The following is a 21735-nucleotide window of genomic DNA, read 5'->3' as shown; positions in this document are numbered from 1 at the left end:
CTCTGTCCAGTCAGTGGCAGAGAGGACGAGAACGAGGAGCCAGCTGGGAGCAGTGCACATCCTGGTATGACATCCCAACAAGCTGTAAACCTGAACAGCTCATTCAGAGACACACCTTCTGTGGAGGAAGGAAGAATGTGTGGAATATTTATTTTTTTTCCTTATTTGTGGGACTGTAGAACACGAATGAATAACAAAGAAGAACAAATAAAATTGAATTGAAATGGTTCGTAGTTGTATCCTAAAACTATGTAAACTGGATTTTGTATACTAAGGACCATTTCCGTTGGTCTCCTTGTTTCCTGGTATTCATTTAAACATTGCGACTCTCAGGCTCTGTTGGAAGGTTTGTGATCTCAGGGACTGTCTGACTGTCATGCTCGCTCAGATTGTTCCAGAGCAGCACTCGAGCAGAGTTGCCACCAAACACAAATACATGTCATTCTGAAATAAACGGTTAAACCTAACGGAGTGTCCGGTCTGAAGTTCCATTAAATGCTGTCTTATGTATTTTAAATGCGGTAATCTTATGAGCTTTATCAACAATTGAAACAACATTGCTTCAGTAACTGTTACAGATTTTTTGAGTTTATTTATTTATTTAATTATTTTATCAATTGAAGGTTACATAAATATGATAGGGTGACCAAACGTCCTGTTTTCCTGGGACATGTCCTGTTTTCACTTTCTGTCCTGGTTGTTTTTTTTTTTGTTTGTTTTTTATAAAGTGATGAAAATGTCCTGGTCCTGTCCTGGAGGAGGCATACTTTAAATGTACTGAAATTATAAGGCATCTGTCCTGGTTTTCCGTAATCAAAATATGGTTACCCTAAAATAAGAAGGGGGAACAATAACAAGACATTGTGCCACCCCAATGTAAATAATACTCCTAGTCTGGTCACCCCTACCTTAACTTAGTGTTGTTGAAGGGAGAAACAAAAGTACCTTTTTATTTATTTTTTTCTTTACTACTTTTTAATTTGTAAAATTTTACCATTTGAGAGAGCAGTGTGATTGTGAGGCACATTTCCAGCCTTTGTGCCAAGTCAAGCTTTTTCTAGCTTCACCTTTACCATAAAAACATGGGTGTTATCAAAATTTCTGATCCAGTGTGGTTTATAATTTACTCTTTACATTTCAGGTTCTTTTACAACATGCATACCTAACTACTCAAACTTATCTGTCAAAAAAAAGAAAAACTTAATAAAACTCCAATGCATTTTGCTGCATCATGCTTCATTCACTGTAAATAAAAGCATCTGAACAAGAACCAGAACTTGAGTGAATGAATGGACAACTGCTGCAGTGCTTCAGAGCAAACCAAAATAATGACAACCAGCGTCCAGAAATTTTCTGCTCTGCTGTTGTCACCGCAATCATTTCGCGGTTGGTGTAAAACTGTAATGTTTTTGAAAAGCCATTATCCTGGTGAAGTTTGTGCACTGCAATGCATCAGAGCCTGGAGAAAGACAGGGAACACTTTACTGGAACTGGACAAATGGTCCAAGAAAGTGAGCAAATTGTTTGAAATTATAGCTTCAGCTAGAAACCTTTTTTTTCTTTTTTCTTTTTTTTTTGACTGCTCAGGAAACTCTCCTGAAAAATGTTAACTACAGGACTGACAATTACTTGTCCAATTAATATTTTCTTTTGTCCCTGTCATGACTGATGTGCCTTGACTCATCTTACAAAAGCCTGTTTTGAACCTCCACAAGAAGCTCAAAAGCCTTTTTATTTCCTGCCCTTTCACACTGTGGGAGCAATTATGCTACTTCCATTTCATCTGGCCTTTGAATCCACACTTCACATCTTCTGCGCCCAGATGACAGGATGTTGATGAGGAGTTTGAGGGCAATTTCAGAAGTCTGTCTGAACAGTATTGTTTCCTGAAAGATTGCTGACAGCTGGTCCATGCAGCGGGTTCTATGTGGCCTTGGGTCCCCAATTCTGTAAAAGTGAGAGCGGTGGGGAAACAGTTGGATTCTGAAACTTTGTCCCTCTTTGAGAAGCAAACTGTTTAGAATATATATATATATATAAGTGATTATTCTTCTTCAAGCACTTAATATTCATCTTCATTTGCATACTTCTGTGAGGATTTCAAATTAATTCCCTGCTTGGCATTGAAACGACAAATATTATCTTTTATTGTGGGCATAACGTATTTATGGCTTTGTTTATGACTGAGAGGTTTGGCTGGCATAAAGAGAACTACTTGTAATGACCCTCATTAAATTGGGCTGCACAGAATATTGGGTGTAATTTTAGAGTGTGCAGACTTGTGTTCTTTTGTACAACACATAGCCCATGTGTGCATGTTACAGGCTCCTATCCATGTACAGCTTCTGGTATTGAATTTAAGTCTGTTCGGTTCACTGTAATAGCTTATGCCTGATTTCAGTTACATAATATGACATCACCTTCTAAAAAATAACACTTTCACTGATAACTTTAGGGTTGCCAGGTTGTGAAGAATTCTTTGGACTATTCTGATTATCTCTGAATTATTATTATTAGATCTTATTACCTCTTACCACGGCAGATCTGGTGATTAAACCCCTTTATTATAACTTATTAACATTTTTAAATGAACATGCAGTGACTTAGAAAATGTGAGAATGTATTACTGAGAATATAATTACCTACATTAAATAAAAAAGGATATTTCAGCAAATGGGATTTTCTAGCATGGCAACGCAGGATTTGTGTTGAACTGATGGCTTTTAGTTAATCTATACAGCATTACTAAGTTATCTCAGAAGCATTAATGAAGCTATTAGTGAGAACAAGCTTTTCACAAAGGGTGCTTTTTATGAATTGGTGGATATGATGTAAAAAGAATAACATCCATAACAGCTCATTGATTTCATTACGTTTTGCTTCTCTCTTGGTAATTTCATGTATTTGATAAAGGGAAGTAAAATTCAACAGTACAAGTTTCTTGGTGCAGCGTAGTCTACTTATGCTCGAGGATGATTTTAAGAATCAGCTCTTTTTCAATTTGTCAAGCTCTCTCCTGATGGTCTTTGTGTTTCTTCCCCTACCTCCATGTTCAGGTGGCATCTTCGAGACCCGAGAGAGCGAGTTAGTGAGCATGGATGAGCTCGCTTTTAAGTTCGCTGTAAATAACATAAACCGCAACAAAACCCTGATGCCCAACACCACTCTGACCTACGACATTCAGAGGATCAACCTCTTCGATGGGTTCGAGGCTTCCAGGAGAGGTAGGAAATGACTGCAAGACAGTTTGTGCTATTAATGCAGGTGATGACAACACACTCCTCTCGCTCCATCACTAATATGCCCATGTTAGGGTTTTGTCTGGCTCAGAATGGGCCTTTGGGGGGTGTGACTACACACAACGGTAAGCAAGATTGATCTGCATTCAGTTTGTGTTAGCTTATTTGATAGAAATCTATGCATTAAAAATAAAAATCTGACCATGTAATAAACAAAAATGTCTATTTTGTTAGAGTAAATGAAACCCCAGTTAAGAAAACAGGTTACATTTTTTTTACAATAAAAATAAATAAATAAATTCTCCTCACTTTGGCACTGATTATTTAGCTATGGACTGACTTAAACAAAATTTCCTGTTAGCCAACGCCCTAAAATAGTCACTTCTAGAATTTATCAAAATAAGAATATTTAGATGATTTTGTTTTATTTTAAGGATTACTTTACTTGTTTTCATTTTTAATGATGAATTCATACTGTTAATGCTCCCTTTCCCCACCAGTGTCCAAGATTAGCATAACCACTTTTCTAACACTGAAAGCAACCATGGATAAAGCTTAAATAGATAGTCACCATTTGTCATAAAGTGGTCTAACTTCAGGTGCACCTTGTGTATTTGCGTGCAAGTCACAGAGTTATCCATTAGTTTTTTGGCAATTAACCAGTGATGGTCATTTCAAACTATGTATTTTCCATTGTCCATTGTCATCCTAATGAAAAAATTCTGATGCTTTTCTACCCACATCTTTGTTTTTAATCAGAAGCAGAAATGCAAAGTGGTAGTTTCAGTTTGAGAATTAGCCTCAGCTCTACCATCCTACAACCATCTGCCTCTGCGCTGTCCTTTTCCACCAGTGTGTGACCAGCTTGCTCTCGGGGTGGTTGCAGTGTTCGGCCCCTCTCACAGCTCCTCGGTCAGTGCCGTTCAGTCCATCTGCAATGCTCTGGAAGTCCCTCACATACAGACTCGCTGGAAACACCCGTCAGTGGACAACAAAGACACCTTCTTCATCAATCTGTATCCTGAGTACACCGCCATCGCCAGGGCCATCCTGGACGTAGTCACATTCTTCAAGTGGCGGAAGCTGACGGTGGTTTACGAGGACAGCACGGGTATGGTCTATTAATTGCACTAATCATATAGCTATTGTAACTGATTCGCAAATATTTAAAGGTGGAGTAAGCCATTCCTGAGCAGTGTGTTGACATTTAAACTCTAAAGCCAAACAGACACAGCCCCCTTCCTTCAGTGCTGTTAGAAGACTTTCCCGTTCAGTCATTGATGTACGTTGGCATGGCAACGACACTAACAACAGGGCTAGTGGACCAAAAAAAAAGAAATGTTCCAGGCTTACGGGCATGAAAAGGATGCCTTTTTCCTCATACCTGGGGCAAACAAACATTTAAAAAAAGTCATGAAACAAATGGCATGCAAGCTAGTTGTTCAGTTTTCACCAGTTGACAGAACCATGGAGCCGACTGCAGACACGATTCTTTCCCTGGTGGAGCCGGAGCCAGCGCCTGAGGGGGCCTGCAGGTATGGTTGCAGCACGACGAGACTGGCGGAGAGTGGGAGTCTCAGTCTGTAAAAGTAGAGCCTAGCAGTGCTGAAACTGGCTCCTCGCTTGACATTTCCCCTTGGAAAGAGGGAGAAGAGAAGCTGCTGTCTCTAACACCTGCTGCTGCCAAAAACCTTTCACTGCAAAAAAAAAAACCTTTTTTAAAAAAATAAAAAAAACACACGAACGCCACCGTTGCTGGTTGGCAGGAACAGTTTATGGATTGATTCGAGCCTCTTAGTTGGATTCCCTTTTACAGGGCTATGTACAAATACCACATCTTTTTCAGCGAACAAACACAGAATGAACAACAAGTGAAACCTGAGGAGTAATACAGTAAATTTGACTAAAACTACACTGGATTCGCTTACTCTATCTTTAATAAACATATCATTACATTTCTCAGCCCTTTATAGGGAGGTAAAACAAATATGCAGAAGTAAAGCAGTATGAGGTGACAGCAGATTACGTTTGGATGATGTAAAGTTGACTAAAGGATTCTGACCAGATATATCTATCCATCTATATCTATGTTCTGAACTATTGTTGCCTTTGTAAAATATTACATACAAGAAGTTTTGAGGAAAAAATGTCATGATTGGGGATTTGATGATCAACCAGGTATGTATGTATTTAGGAAGATTTATAGTTTGTTTTGGTACAGGTACAGCAGAAAAATTCAGCTCTGAAATGTGTCACAAACAATACGCAATATTATCTATAAGACCAGGAAAATCCAATATAAATGTTACAATAACTATAATCGTAATATCTTTTATTTCCCACTTTCATTGCTGGTTATCAGCCTTAAAATTGCGTGACATTTGAAATGAAGAAGTGAGAGGGAGAAGAGGTCAGAAGTGCTGCCTTTTTGTTTTCTGGATCATATTTTCATATGTCATGGTTATAATTACAAAATACAGCTCTGCCTACCAGAGTCACCCCCTTCGTGCCGGCCAGTGAACCCAATCTGTGACCGGGCATCAGTGGCTCATATCAAACAGCTGCCAATATTCATGTCCTCTGACTTCACACTGTGAAGAGCCAAACCACAACACTGATGCCATCAAATCCTGTGGTTTCCTATATCGAGTTCCTGTCCACGACCCAGAGAATGTGAAATTCTGTTGCTAAAATGTCACAGATTATAGATTTCCTTACCTGTTATTTTCAGTCAGAAATGCATTTTCCTGAAATGTCACATAGACACACGCCTGCACAATTACGTAAACGCTGTGCACACACATGTACAGGATACAGGAATGTGTTTACAACAGAAGGATGATTATTGTTTGATGGATCGTGTTCTGTATCTGACCTTGACCTCTGACCTGTGCACAGGGGCGGAGGAAGCAAACATTGGGGGATAAATGAGATTTAATTTCTTATTTTTTTAAGGTCTGATGCGGATGCAGGAGCTGATCAAGGCTCCGGCAAAGTTCAACTTGAAGATCAAGATCCGCCAGCTCACCCCGGGTAACCAGGATGCTCGACCGCTGCTTAAGGAGCTGAAGAAGGACAGGGAGTTTTTTATTATCTTTGACTGCTCCTATCGCATGGCTGCAGAGCTCCTCAAACAGGTCTGTACGAGGATTCATCACAGTGTCTTTTTCAACAGTTTGTTCTTTTGTTCTACAGATTTTACAGCACGTTTATGTATCCTGAGAGGGCAGCATGTTTGATGAGACTTTTCCAAATAATGTCTTTTAATGTTGTGGAAAATCATATGAAAACTAGTTCATTTGTTTACTAAGGATTCTATTGTATTTTGTAATATCGTCATTAAATGATCTAATAAAGAGAAGTAGTTGCGTTGCTCTCCTGGATAGCTTAACACTTTTCTTATTATTGTCAGAATTCTAAATGGGCTGCAACTTATTGTCTGTAATGTTTTTTGGTTTGTTTGTTTGTTTGTTTTTTTTCAATTTGGGCAAAGCCTATTTAGCTTAGATGCTGCTGTACATTGATTTCAAAAAGCCTGATGAACTGAACAGATGGGAGAGTCTTGCACCATTAAGGAAGAAGAAAAAGTAATCTGAAATAGCTATTTCTGTTGTCCTGATACTTCACACTAAATTTCTATTCTTTTTTTCCCACCTAAATAATATAAAAGCTACTGTGTGTGACCTTTTTTATGTGTGTGTGTGTATAACATAGTTGATACAGCAGGAACACTGTATATATTATCATCTGAAACAAGCTGTAGCACCGGATAATTTGTCATATTTAAGATAAGTAATACCGCCTGGCATTTTAGTTTATTACTGTATTTCTTCTTTTGATGTTGCAGCTTTCATCGATGGGAATGATGACAGAGTACTACCACTTCTTCTTCACGACTTTGGTGAGTTGGAAAAAGGCACAGCTAAAATTATACCTGACAAAGTAAAACCAAGCTCTGTGTGCTCATCTGGCCTTAAACTGACTTTGTAAATTTACTGCGAATGTTCAAATAAATCAGGTCTTTGATGAGAAAGTTGCACAGTGAACTTGAGCTTAAATATCTATGCTGCACACTCTCGCTCTCTGTTTCTCTTTCTCTCAATTGTACACACAAATAAACACGAACGCATCCGTCTCTCCATCCTGCTCCCCATTTCCACCTCCTGTCTCCTCTTGCAGGATTTGTTTGCCCTGGATCTGGAGCCGTACCGTTACAGCGGGGTCAACATGACGGGCTTCAGACTGTTGAACATTGATGATCCGTGGGTGACCTCTACAATGGACAAATGGGCCATGGAAAGACTGCAGGGTCCAAAACAAGAGAGCGGCCTGATGGATGGAGTCATGACTGTAAGCCTGACAGAAAGACATCTGAGAATCAGTGATGGTTATTTGTATGCTGCTTTCATGCAGCTGTAAACCAAAAACATCTGGCAACCTGTAAATCTCTGGTGAAGTTATACTGCAGATGCTAAAAACGTAAATCCTCAGTTATATTTATTTACCATTCGATCTACATGATATACTGTTTACTTCTTTGGTTGCACCATTTTCCTGGAGTAGATATCATAGTTTCATCTTATTGCATTTCCATCTACAGGACATGATCTCATAATTCAGCTGTTTACAGCCAATGTTTATTTGTGAGATGCTTTTGAGTGCAGTGATAGAAAAAAAAAATCCTCTTCTCCCTGCCTCCTCTGCAGACGGACGCAGCCTTGATGTATGACGCAGTGTTTATGGTTGCCGTTGCGTCCCAGCGAGCCACTCAGATGACCGTCAGCTCCCTGCAGTGCCACCGCCACAAACCTTGGCGCTTCGGACCACGCTTCATGAACCTTTTCAAAGAGGTCAGTGTCGTATATTGTGTTATATTATATATCTATATATATAAAAAAAACAACCCAGCAAAATCCCCAGCACGACCTGAGGAGCTCCTGTTGCTTTTAGCTTGACCACTGTACATTTCTGATGATGCGTTTTAGTGTGTTTTGAAAGGAGCTTTTTTTTTTGAGTGCGAGATCCCTCAAATTTGTAATGCCTCTTTCGCAGACATGAAATTCACCAAAGCTGGGTGTCAGATCATTTCATGCGATATGATATTTTATGGGTCCCTTCTGACAGGCCACGCTCTGCCTCTGAAAGTGCACAACATGAAAATACATGGTATTTATGTACTTATAAGTTGAAAGGATGTGGCCCAGCCTGACTGTCAGACCGGATGCCTACAGACAGAAATGAGGCCTTTGATGCATGAGTGTTTTGATCTCTTAAGTCTTAAATCCAGCAGAGGACTGTTGCCTGCCATGGAGAAGGAACATTATCATTCAGTCCCCTCACTCATATTTTCATCTTCATGCCCCAACCCAACCCCCATCTTCTTGGCGTTTCGGTTTCTTTGCATCTTAGTGTCTCTCTCCTCCTCAGCTTTCCGCTTTGTTTGCCACTGCCCTTCCTTTGAAGCATCTGTCCTCCTGTGCTATTCATCACTCGATAATAGCCTTTTTGATTGCAAGAACCTGTAATATGTCTCACACAACACTCAATTAAAAATCATTTCTTACAAGAGAGCGCAGGCTATGAGGACACATCTTTCATTTCAGTGGCTGAAATTAAATCCCGGGCACTGTAACCTGTGCGTTCTCTCCCTCCCTCTCTCTCTCTTTCTCTCTGGCTATAGTCAATGTGTTTCTGTGGACAAAACTAACTGATTTCCATTTTACATGTGCGGACGCGCCTTTGTTATTCAGTTTATATGATTTCCTGACAGAAAACACAGAATGAGGGTAATATCCTGGATTTTAAATGTTGACATCTTGTATAAATGTTCATTCCTACGATCGCTAAAGGTTTCTCTCAAATTCAACTCATAAGGTAATAATGTCTGCAGAACTTTTTTTTTCTTCATTATGATGCATGAAAAATTCCCAATCATCAGTAACTTTTGTCACTTCTTGCTCTTCATAGCGAGACAAAGATGTTTTATTTTCTCAATTTTTGCATGAGAAATAAAACGTGGCAGTCTTTGTGCTGCAGAATGACTGTGCTCATATTGCTGCCCTCTAATTTTAGCACTTTAATAAATTCCACTTGTTCAGCTTTAGGACTTTCTTGCTCTAAAGGGGAGATCTGGCTTGCAATTCTTCACAAAATAAATCCAGAAAAGGGGAGAGCTGTCATTGAACTTTATTTTCAGTATGCCGTTATGGCAAAATGTTTTTGTTTGTCTAGGAAAATGACACATTTTGTTAAAGATTTTTATCATGAACAGACACAACATTGGGAGGCATGTGCACCATTATGTCTTACTTTTGGTTCATGTAGCTCTTTGTTGTGTTCTTTTGTTCAGTTTGTAAAAATCAAATACAATGATGAGTTTGAAACTTTTACTATCAGTTTTATTTGATTATTTCACATATTGGTATTGTATAGTGTTTTTGTTGTTGTTGTTGTTGTTGTTGCTTCAGAATTAGATTTTTGAACAGCCGTGGACCAAGTAGTGCAAGCACATTATGAAATATAAGTACATCTGACCAGGAAATAACTTTTTGGATACAGAACTGTATATGTTAGACAATATATTATCTATAACCTTATTATAATATTCTTATACCAATACATTGGTATGTTAGTAATGTTCATATATGTCTCCAAACCTTCAAAAAATAGGTTAGCTGCTAAATAATTGTGTAGTCAGATGTGCTATCCATAATGCTGTTGCCCTTCTGGGTCTGTGGCTGGTGATAGACTCCCTCCAGACTCTACAGTCCAAGCACAAAACACAGAAATGGAAAATTAGAATATTGAGTTTTTTTATTTCCATTAAAACTCTAATTCAGAAGCAACAACCCAAACACAATTAAAAATTTAACTGATAGAAAATCACCCCTTTGTGAAGTAATCTCAAAAAATGGATAATGAAAGTTTCAAACCCAGTTTTTGTTGTTGACTCATTTTGGTGGTATGAACCAGACAAAGAACAGCAAAGCATTACACAGACCCATTTAGGAATTGTCAACTGATGACTGATGCCACACAAGGAAACCTTTCCTCCCAGCAGATCACAAAAGTCAACATCCGAAGCACTTTGGTCAGATAAAGTCGAAATTGAGCTCTGTGGAGCAGCATTTGTCAAGCATATAAGGTTGCCTGTGGCACAGGAAACATCGCAAAGATAGAGAGAAGAACGGATTTCATGAAATATCAGCAATTTCTGGATGTAAATGTCATGCAGTCAGTCAATCAGGAAAGGGAAACTGAAAAGAGTCTGGCTAAGAAATATAAGCTGAAGCTTTTGGAACAGCTCTCGCAGTTTACTGACTTGGAGAAAAAAAAGTCTGTGGGTAGATCTTACACATGCTGTGCCTACAAGACATTCGAAAAATATCCCAGAACTTGAAGTGATCTGCAAGGAGGAGCGTCTGAAGTACTAAGTAGTGATTTACAGACTCTCCAAATGATTGCGCAAGGTTGCACATGCTGCAATTATAAAATCACATAGGGATAGAAGGTAACAGTGCGTTGACATTTGAGGATATGCATATTTTGTGAGTTTTCTGCAGGGGTTGTGTTTACTTCTTTTCCCTTCAAAAAATGAAAAAGTAAAGAATTTGCCTCGGGTTATAGGCAACTTTATTTTCAGGTATAATTCCTTTTTTCTCTCTCTATCTCTCTCTCTCTCTTTCTCGCTCAATATCAGAACAAACAAGAAAACTATCATTTTTTTATTCACATATGCTTAGGGTATAAGAAATCAACTTTTTCCTTCTGTATTTTACATGTAATTTGAAGTTTTGTATTGCTTTATGTTATTGTTCCGTGGTAGTTGTTTGTGTTCTTGCCCTGGGCACACAGATGTAAATTAGCTGCTAGCTAACTCCGGTGTGATTACTTTTAATTGTGCACTGTCCCTGCAACAGTACATGATGGAATAATAAAATACTCTGAAAATATGAACTATATGCAGCAAATAAGAAAACAAAACTGCATTGAGGTAGATTAAAGAATAGATGAAGTAGGGGAAGTGCTGATCTATGTTATGTGGTGCAGGATATTTGTTAATGTGCTTGTTGTGAACTTAACTAGCTTTAGAGAAGCTCTTTTAAATGCATCATTTGTTGAAAAAAACAGCATATGATGCAAAGAAGCAGAACTAATGTAAGACAGCATGACTATCGCTGCCATGAACATAAACTTTCACACATACTGAAACTGTACCAAAGAACAACCTGTAGGCATCTTTCACTATTCTCCCGATGTGATCCAGCGAGTCTTCTAGCCGCCTGTCAACATGGACTTCTTCTCGCTGCCAGGATCTCCTCCACTTCTCCTCCTGGGAATCTGTTCTCCAGCTTCAATAAGTCTCTGCGTATGTACAAGGAACTCAGATGGCCTCCCACTTCTCTCTCTTTCTCTGCGTCTCCCTTTTTGTAGGCACAGTGGGACGGACTGACAGGGCACATTGTCCTTAATAAGACAGATGGCCTGAGGAGAGACTTTGATTTGGACATCATCAGCCTCAAAGAGGACGGCACTGCCAGGGTGAGCATAGAGGCCTGGAACAGCCAATTACACCACACTCATGCTGCTTCCACGCTGCCTGATTCATTCCATTAAGACTTGTGTGAGTGTGTGTGTACATATGAAAAACAGACACAGAGCTACTGTAGAGATTTTGTTTATTATAATCCATCCGCACATTTATTATTTAGCTTAGATTTGTCCCGTCATGAATATTAACAATGCTGCAACAAGTGGTTGTTTCTCTCCACGCTGTGCTTCGTGTTGCCCTCTTTGTGATTTCAAAAGGGCATCGTGGAGGGCGGAAGTCGCCTCACGAAAAGGTGGATCAAGGTTTGTGCCAGAGCCCTGTTTGGTCGAAGCCTTTGTTGTTTGCCCCCTTCCTCGCCTTGTTCTCACTCTATATGCTGTGCACCCTCCTGCTCCTTGCCTTGTCAACCTTGTTTCTCTTCACTGATTTTGTGTACAGCAATGCCATGTATTTGACATTTCAGTTTTCCCCCTGTTTGGGTATTGCCACCTTTCTGACAAGTGTCAGAACTTTTTCAGGAGTAGCCCTAAAAAAATATTAAAATCCTTTGTTTAAATAGACATTGCATTGCCTCCATTAGAAGTAAGACGTAAACCCCGCAATTTCACTTAATGTGATGTCATTCTGTTTTTACAGCTGGAGGTTGTGAGTAGTAAGTAAGAAATAAGCAAATAGATCCTTCACTTTTGCAGAGACTTGTCCGCTACTTAGCAGCTATTAGACTGCCGTCATACTTTCATGGAAATCATACAGGATAGCAGGATTTAATTGCAGCCAAGAGGGATCCAGTTAGAGGAAGAGATGACAGCTTAAGTTGTGTTTGAAGACTTGTTATGAAGCAAGCAGATTTCCTTTGCTGGTGTTAGGCCCATGGGCCAGTGCACAAGTTAAATCTCGCTCCAGTGCAGTTGTTAAAGATGTGCATCAAATCATCTTTAGAATTCCAACCAAATAAATCCAAAATAACTTAAAAGAAGTTGAATCTTTAGAGCAAAAATTCCTATCAAGTGACTTGGTTTTTAAAGTTTTATGAGTTTCACAACTCTTAGTTTAGTCTCACAACATATAACTCCTGTAAATACTAAAGTAACAATCCTTGACGTCATACTTTTGCTTATCACCTCGAAACCGATGATTTGATGAGTAGAAGAACAAATGTTGAATTAATTCTTCACCTCAAACACTTTTTTTTTTCTCTTAGAAGTTGGCAAAGTTTCTTCCTCTCCGTCTGCCTCAGTTGTCAGACAGACAGGTGTGTAGGCAGGCGGCAGCTGTCAAGGTGCAGAAGCAGTGATTTCTGCTGTAATTTTAATTCCATTCAGTGCTTTTAGCCCTCAAAAGCCTCCCCTCAGAGGAAATACCACTATATGGTAAGCACATCACAAAAAACGCCTGACTTTATGGTCATGAAAAATGAATTATCAGTCCGTTGCAGTCGTGTTAGTTCTTGGGCACTGGAGTGTTAAATACACTCTGAAGAGGAGGATGAGACTAAACAAAGTGAAAGTCTCCTGAGAAATAAAGTATTTTCTCTTAAAGTTGTTGACTTCTCTGGCAATAATGTGTGTCATCCCCCCCTCCCCATCAGCTTTCTTGGTCTGGCTTAGTGCGTCTCAGGCTCTGTGGTAACGGTTTTCCGGTCTGATTTGGTTCTGGATGAGGATGAGCTTTAGGATTCACAGATAACATTTTACTCACAGCATATGAGAGAGAATTCCTGTCAGTTTTTATAGCACACTGTGTTGTTGGGAACTGCTCTGGTGTGCGTGATAAATTTGCAAGGCTATACACAGTAAATCCATGACTTAGGGGTTTAAAAGATGATGACTGTATGCGTTATGGTCGTCCCAGGCTATATATTTTAGCATTAATTTCATTGACTTTGTCAGATTACCTTATTACCTAAACTTCAAACTGACTAATCATGCAGTTAATATTCACAGTTCACAGTTCAACAACATACAACATGAGCTAGATTCTGTGAAATCACACCATCTGAGAGCAAAATGCTCTCCACACTTCCAAAAATATTGTTCTTACTCCTTCCATTAATCTTTGAGATTGAGGACAATACAATTAATTAAATCCAACCCCCTTTTCGCAGAGTTCCTCATCTGCAGTGTCCAGAGATAAGACAGATTTATGGACTCCTGCACAGAGTGGACTCTTGCAAAAGTGCCACGGTGGAGATATAGAGTGCTTTTAGCAAGGTTATAAGTGAGCACATTTTCCATCTGTCTGACTGGGTTAAGGAATAATAAGGATGGAACGTAATGAAGAGTGAAAAGCATGTTATCTTTTGGAATAGGTAATGCCACATAACCCTTCTCTGGGAAATAAATTGTGAAAAATAAGACTGTACCTTCTGTAGAGCTCGGTTTAATAAGAGGTACTGATGCGTTCACTACTACTCATCCTCTTATGCACGGAATGAATGAACGGGCCATTGTTTCTGAATAAAAACACCAAAATGCATTACTTTTTGTTGGCAGAGTGAATTTGCCAGAGGAGGAAAGCTCGTTTCTGTCGCTGGCTTTAGCCCTATTAACAATGAAGCGTAATCATTTAATGTCCTTGGCTTGATTGCATCACTGTCATGAACTCTCTTGACCTTTGGTTGGCTCTTTAACAGTGAGTGGATTTGAAGGGTCAAAATCCAGCTGCTAAGCGTCGGTCCTAATCTGATAACTGTCTGGATTATACCGCCCGCTCCGACAAATCAGCCGGTCTCATTCACACCACGCTGTCCTCTATCCTCATTGACACTTTCTGATTCCTCCCCTCTTCATTCATGCTGTCCCTGCTGGTGTGATTTCCCTTTCTTCCCCCTTATGTTCATGTAGAGCTGTAATAATTTTTTGTTACGATTTAGTCTGTGGCTTGTTATGATGCTATTACATGATCTGTAAAATGTCAGAAAATATACAAATACAATATAATGAAATTATAGCCAACATGCAAAGACCCTACTATTTTTAGTTTATTATTACATAAGAAATAAACCAGAAAATCCGAATGTGGAATGTAGATCCTAGGAAAAAAATGAATATGTGATGATAAAAGCAAGTTGTGCAGCAATGCTATTTTAAAAGTAAGCTTCTTTCTGCTGTCACTAGTATTTATTTCAGCTTTAGACGATGAGTAAATGCAACAACATCTAATCCAAAGCAGTCATTTATTATAATGGAATTGCTGTCTTTACATTTGTGGTGGAAAAACAGCTTTGTTTCAGGCTGTACATTAAGTTCAGTACCTGCGAGTCAGAGTGATCGCTGCACACAACAGGAGCGATATTGCTTTTCCCTCCAGACTAACTGCAAACATTTACTTGATGCGCAGAGTCTGTTTGGAACAAAATGCTTCTTCATTTTCATATTCACTGTACATTAAAGTTTTCAGCACTTTGCCCAGAATCATCAGAGCAAAGCTCGAGCGAAGAGAAATGTCGTAGAGTAGTGAATAGAGCAAAAAGGTTGAAAAGCAGCCAGGAGCGTCAGGTCTTTTTAACCTTTATACTACTTTTTCATTTTTCTGTTCGCCGAATCAGAAACTGTGATTAATATGCAGCGTGTTGGAGCAGGTTCTAGTTTCCTGTTCAGACTCGGAGACTAAGTAAGCTTCTGTATTTGTTTTCTGAGATTAAAGAAATAATCAATGAGCTTATTTCCTTTAACAGCACAGGTGGCAGCGATCACAAATGATACAAATACAGTCTTTTTCAAAGCTCTCTCAGACATAAACATGTATACGCTGCAGTTTTCTTCAATAGTGACTCCGATAGCAGATGCCAGATGTAATGTCGTGTGTTTTTTTTTCTTTTTCTTTTTTTTTTTTATCAAAGCAGCAAATGTGGTTCAATAAATCTAAAGCCCTGTTTGCCTTCCCAGATTGCTGTGTGGAACTCGTACAAGGGGATGAACCTGACGGAGAAGTCCGGCCGAGACAAGAATAACAATGTGACAGACTCTCTGGCTAACAGGACTCTTATTGTCACCACAATACTGGTGAGGAGGAGGAAGGAGGAAGGTTAAACAGAGGACAGCATAGGGAGAAGGAGGGGAGTACATACGAGATGTGTAGAGCGCAGATAGGGGGAACAATAGAGGAAAACACAATGAATGAATACAGCGGTGTTCAGGAGAGGTTAATGAATTGAATAGTATTTTCACAATTTTGTCTTATTGTCACACCAGGCCTTATAGAAAAAGTGGATTCACATTCATCATGTGTAAATTCAAAGATAAATGGATTTACTTCTCATATTGTCTCTCTTTGAAGAGTCACCAGACTAAAAATAAAAATCCTGCATCCTTTAAGTTCGAGGTTCCTTATTGTGCCCCTTTTCAGCAAATTAATCAAAGTCTCACGTGTCCCCAAAGTCTGTCTTTCTGTTTTCTTCAGCTCAAAAGGCTGCAAAGATGGTTCATTTTTACCATGATTGTTGTTTTAGGGCTGTTCTAAATGGGCAGTTTTACTCTGAAAAGAAATAAGCTGCTGTTGTTCCTGCCCCCTTCAGGAAGGAAACTCTTTGGCTGCATATGTGATTGACAGCATGGAGCTACCAATTGCAGTTTCAGTTGAATGATTGTTAGTTAGTTAGGTTTTACACAGCACCTGGGAGGCTAACTAGTTGTTGGAGGGGTTTGAAGGATGACAGAAGTATTTTTTTTTTAAATATATATCTTAACAGCTTTTGTTTTGCAACTTCAAGTTCATAACACCTCAATGGCACCTTTAATACTAAAACAGCATTTTAAAAATGAATCAAACAAGGAGTATGTCTTGAAAGCAAAAATACTGTGTTTTTCTATTCAGGAAAATCCATATGTGATGGTAAAGAAGTCAGAGAAGGAGTTGATTGGGAATGACCGATATGAGGGCTACTGTCTGGACCTTTTAAAAGAGCTCTCCAACATCTTGGGTTTCACGTATGAAGTCAGGCTGGTTGGTGATGGGAAATATGGAGCCCAGAATGACAAGGGAGAGTGGAACGGGATGGTCCGAGAGCTGATCGACCATGTGAGTTAATAGTTGAAAAGATAAAAAGACATAACATCTCCTCTGCAAATTTTTTCAAGATGGAGATCATTTTGTTCATCGCTTGTAGCTTTTTCACTGTTATTGTTCTGTAGTACTCAGCTTTAACAGTTCATTTAGTATTTGATATATCAAGCTAAAATTTCACAGATACCAGTTTAAATATCTATAGATTGTAGGGGAAAAAAAGCTTTAATCAAATCTGATGACGAGTTGAGACGGAATAGCTGATTGCACCTGGAGTTGCCTTGTCTTACTTTCTGCCTTTCTCAGGTTGCAGACCTTGCTGTGGCTCCTCTCACCATCACATATGTCAGAGAGAAGGTCATCGACTTCTCCAAGCCCTTCATGACTTTAGGTATCAGCATCCTGTACCGGAAACCTAACGGCACCAATCCGGGCGTGTTCTCCTTTCTTAATCCTTTGTCTCCGGACATCTGGATGTATGTGCTGCTGGCCTGCACGGGAGTCAGCTGTGTGCTCTTTGTGATTGCCAGGTGAGAGAATGGATTGATGCCCGTGATGATAAGATGATGCATGATGGAATAGAAGGATATAATATAGGATATATGGTAAATCATAGCTGGTGACTAAACCGTCCATAGGCCTGGTCAGCTTTGCCAGTACAAGATTATTCTACTACTGAGCATTTTAAAACAATACACTTTACTGGTGTATTAAATTCACCCGGCAAGAACCACAAATTGTCATAACTGCACTTCGTCAGCTTTCTGCTTTTTCAAAGCTGCACTAAAACAACCAAAATATATGCTTTTAGCTGTCAGCTGCCACATTGGATTTCATTGTAGTTGTTAAGTAGCTGGAAGTAATTGCAAACTCTCTTCACTTTTCTCTCAAGTAGTGTGTAAAACCCCTGCCAACATGTTGCACCTAGCAACCCGTTAGCAAAAATACATGCCAGAGTCAAAATGCAAATCACAATAGAGCGTAGATCACGGTAGAGAAGAACTGGAGGCGTGAACTGATGTCAAGTGCATGACTAGTGTTCGCTAGTGCCTCAAGATTAGCTACAGTGCCGTCCTTATTTGAATTTCCTTTCATCTCCCTTTCTCTCTATTGTTTTATGATCTTGCAGGTTCACGCCGTACGAGTGGTACAACCCCCATCCATGCAACCCTTCCTCAACTCTGATACAGAACAATTTCACCTTACTCAACAGTTTCTGGTTTGGCGTCGGAGCTCTCATGCGGCAAGGTAATTCACCAATCGTTAAAGTGACAGCATCATGCATATATTAATATTTTCCGTGAATAATACGACCAGTGGTATGAGAAAGCAAGAAAGTTCACCAAATTAACAAGATGACTTGTTTATGCATGAGCTCAACATTGACAGCTAGAACCATTTTTTGAGCTGACCAGTGTACAGTCAGGTCAACATCATTTGACTGTGCATCAGAAAACCTTTAAAAATCACTGTTGAGAGATACTGGAGCTGCTTTATAATGTGGTAACACAATGTTTAGGGTTTGGTCTGTTACAAAAAAGACTTGATTGCGTTTTAGAGAGTTCATTAGTTGGGATTAAATAAGCTAAGGTTTGAGAAACATTATGGTTTGAAAGTGAGGGGGCATTTGTTGTCATGGCTCACAATTATGAACTTGCCTTAAAAAACACAACATTAACTGTCAATTTGAAATAAGTAATCAGGAAAACAATGGTTTCTGTTAAACTCAGATATGTAAAGTCCTTTGCTCACATTGTAATTACTTTGGCCTCTGAGGGACCTTGTCACTCAGACATTAACATACTGCATGTCATTTTGTGACACTTGGTGGAACAGCTGATGTTGTTGCTTTTCTCATGAGTCTCATTTGGTCATAGTGGCAAACCTACAACTTTGTGGTGTTTTTAACTGTTGTGGTTTTCCATCCCATAGCATTTCTTTTCAACTGCAGCAGGCAGATGTTTTTATACCTAAAAAAAAACACCTTGATAACATTGTATGCTTCTTCTTCATCATGCTCTGAGTTATGTGCATTTTCCTGTTGAGGGATCAATATAGTTTATGTTATCTTACTTAAAGCAGAGTCCCATGAAAGAGGGCATCTGGCGTATTACTTGACAATTCTTCTGAAGAAAGGGGACCAATTATGTGTCGCCTGCTTTACTAAAGAGGAACAGATTGCTACAATGGAGAGCTATAAATAATATAAAACTTTATTACACTATAATGTGTTCATACTGCAAATGGTGCGAAAGAGGAATATTGGTAGAGAATCATTAACTGTGTAAGTTAATATATGTATATTTAGCGCTCAGTGCACTTCAATGCAGCTGCTTATTTCTAACTTTAGAGCTCTTCAACTTTTAAAGATTATACACAAGGAGTGCTTTCAGGATTGACACTGTCCCATAATAAATAGTACGTGGACATCAATTTAGCTTTTGGCCAAATCAAAATGAAATGAATGTTATTGATTGAATATTCTCTGTGATAAATACCAACAGAGTAATCAGTTTTCTAATCAGTGTTCCATTTGCTGTAATACCAGCAGGACTTGGCAGCAAATCAGGACCAAAACATAAAAATGTATTTTTTTGCATTTTCAGCTGAATCACCAGCTGAATGCATGTAGTGACAATGTGATACATACAGTTTGTCTACTGTAACTTCATAGCTTTGTGTAGTGGAATTAGTAATGTTTACAGTCATACCCTCAGTAGAGAATCTGTATTGCTCAAAGAGAATATCTGGAAAAGAACTAGTGACCAAATACCAAGTATAATCTCCACCGGAGCACGTTAGCAGTGCAGCATCAGTTATCATGGGGATCTAACTGGTTAAAAGAGAGCCACCTTGGTGACATTGAAAACTCCCCTCACTGACCCATTAATCTCACTTTATAGAACACCCCTCTGAAGAGAGCTAAAAGCAGATTGCATGAAGGACTTAAATGGTCAGGTGGTCAGAGAGAGATGCTCCAAACTCCAGGTTTAAAGGGTTGCTAATAGCAAAGACTACTGACTCAATACTGCAACACTGTCCAGTTCACTCCCTGCACAGCAAAGACTTTACTGACACTGTACACTCTGCTCTAAGCTGTTTAATTCAAAACATCAATATTCGCCTCTTATTTTTCTCTGAATGCCCTTTCCATGTAGCCTGGATCCACTTCCCATGAACTGCAGCCAAACCCTGTTATAAGAATTATGTTGGACTTCATGGAGACTTGATCTCCCACAAGGCAGGAGATTTGGGGAGGATAAGTCCGACATGCCTGATTGGATGACCGGCAAACCTACTGACAATATCCGTCCACAGCAAAATGCCAACAGCAAGCTACATTTGTCAGATTTGTTTGCTGCTCAGAAAGACAACTGTATTCATAAACGAAGACACAAGAAGTTGAAGCCGTATAATTAGATTTATAATCTGTAAATGAGTTTGTTGAATAACAGCATTGTGTCTCTCGCTGCTCCTGTTTTACATCCCATCATTTTATCAAAACAAGCTCAGGTTTTAGTGCATGTACTGTAGGGTAACAGTCTCTACGTCATATTCTGCATTTAGCAGCTTACAGTAACCGTGACCAAGTTGTGGTGCTTATTCTGCTTGTTGAGTCTGATATTTCATTATGGTTTTAGCATGATGATGCAGCGCTTCATTTCCGTTACATTCAGCTTTTTTTTGTGTTTCACATTCAGTTCTTCTGATTTGTACCGTTGTTTGTTTTTTTACACCTGTGTATATATATATATTTTTTTGCAACTTTGTGTGAGAAAAAAGTAATTCTGAGGGCGAAAATAACCACTCCTGCTTGAAGAGCTGTACACTTTATCATTTAGGGCCAGAAGTGAAAGTCCATTTAGAGCTCTGGTGTGAATCACTCTATTACAACAACCCTGTGTGGACCAGAGCACTTTGCTTTGAAAGAATGAAGATGTTTTTTTCCTTTTTTTTTAAAGAGGATCTACACATTGTAAACACACAAAGTGCACCTTTTTTTATCATTCTAGTTGTATCATTCTGATGGGAACTTATTCATTCCTGTATTATGAACAATTTTCTACCTTTTCCACTATTCATTCATAGTCTCTCTCTTTTACCTTTTAAGCTTAACCTTTTGCCTCCCTTTGCTTTGCTTTCAGGCTCGGAGCTGATGCCCAAGGCCTTGTCTACTCGTATAGTTGGGGGTATCTGGTGGTTTTTCACTCTAATCATCATCTCCTCCTATACTGCCAACTTAGCAGCCTTTCTGACCGTGGAACGAATGGACGCACCCATCGACTCGGCAGACGACCTGGCCAAACAGACCAGGATTGAATATGGAGCTGTGAGGGACGGATCCACCATGACATTCTTCAAGGTAAAGCTCCTGTGTGGTCCTTTCAGTGTAACTGCGAATGAATTAGCTAATAGAGTTCATGTTAAGTGTTTATACAGCTGTGAATGTCAAGCAGAGGCCATTGTCAGTGTATTGCAAAATTTTCTGTACTAAATACAAAACTTTTCTGGCATTCATACTTCAACAAAATCGTCTTTTACTCAAACCAAGAGTATACAAATCATATAAACAGATTTGTCTCCAGTAAAACAGTTAATAGTTGTGAAATATTTTCTGGCTGTACCTTGCATTAGATGTAAACCCTGAAAAATCCACCTTTAGCTATGCCATTCCAAATGCAACCTGAGGTGTTTTTAAAACAGTATTTCAAATTTAAAAGAAAGTTTGGTAACACTTTATCATAACTATCTGTTATAACTAGTTAATAGATCATTTGTAAACTGTTAATTAGTGAGTTATTAACCACTTGTTAAGTGTTTGTTAATAGTTTGTTGATGATTTATAACGATGCCTTATAGATAGTTAATAAACCATTTACAAACTGTTAGTTAATGAGTTATAAATGACTTGTTAACTGTATATTAATGATTTACAGCCAT

At 39.0% G+C, this 21735-nt stretch overlaps 1 protein-coding gene across 1 annotated transcript in view; it reads left to right on the top strand.

Annotated features, from left to right (window-relative positions):
- Positions 1-21735, top strand: part of grik1a (glutamate receptor, ionotropic, kainate 1a) — a 36646-nt gene that overhangs the window by 9735 nt on the left and 5176 nt on the right. Inside the window, exons 2-14 of the mRNA XM_008277871.1 lie at positions 3057-3224; positions 4093-4350; positions 6195-6376; positions 7087-7140; positions 7419-7589; positions 7946-8089; positions 11673-11780; positions 12048-12092; positions 15678-15794; positions 16606-16809; positions 17101-17324; positions 17924-18042; positions 20940-21157. Coding sequence (XP_008276093.1) covers positions 3057-3224; positions 4093-4350; positions 6195-6376; positions 7087-7140; positions 7419-7589; positions 7946-8089; positions 11673-11780; positions 12048-12092; positions 15678-15794; positions 16606-16809; positions 17101-17324; positions 17924-18042; positions 20940-21157 — 2012 coding nt within the window. The remainder of the gene's footprint in view (positions 1-3056; positions 3225-4092; positions 4351-6194; positions 6377-7086; positions 7141-7418; positions 7590-7945; positions 8090-11672; positions 11781-12047; positions 12093-15677; positions 15795-16605; positions 16810-17100; positions 17325-17923; positions 18043-20939; positions 21158-21735) is intronic.

The sequence above is a fragment of the Stegastes partitus genome, unplaced genomic scaffold (genome assembly GCF_000690725.1).
Source record: "Stegastes partitus isolate 25-593 unplaced genomic scaffold, Stegastes_partitus-1.0.2 Scaffold109, whole genome shotgun sequence".
Classification (NCBI taxonomy): domain Eukaryota; kingdom Metazoa; phylum Chordata; class Actinopteri; family Pomacentridae; genus Stegastes; species Stegastes partitus.
This window is presented reverse-complemented; position numbering and strand designations above follow the sequence as displayed.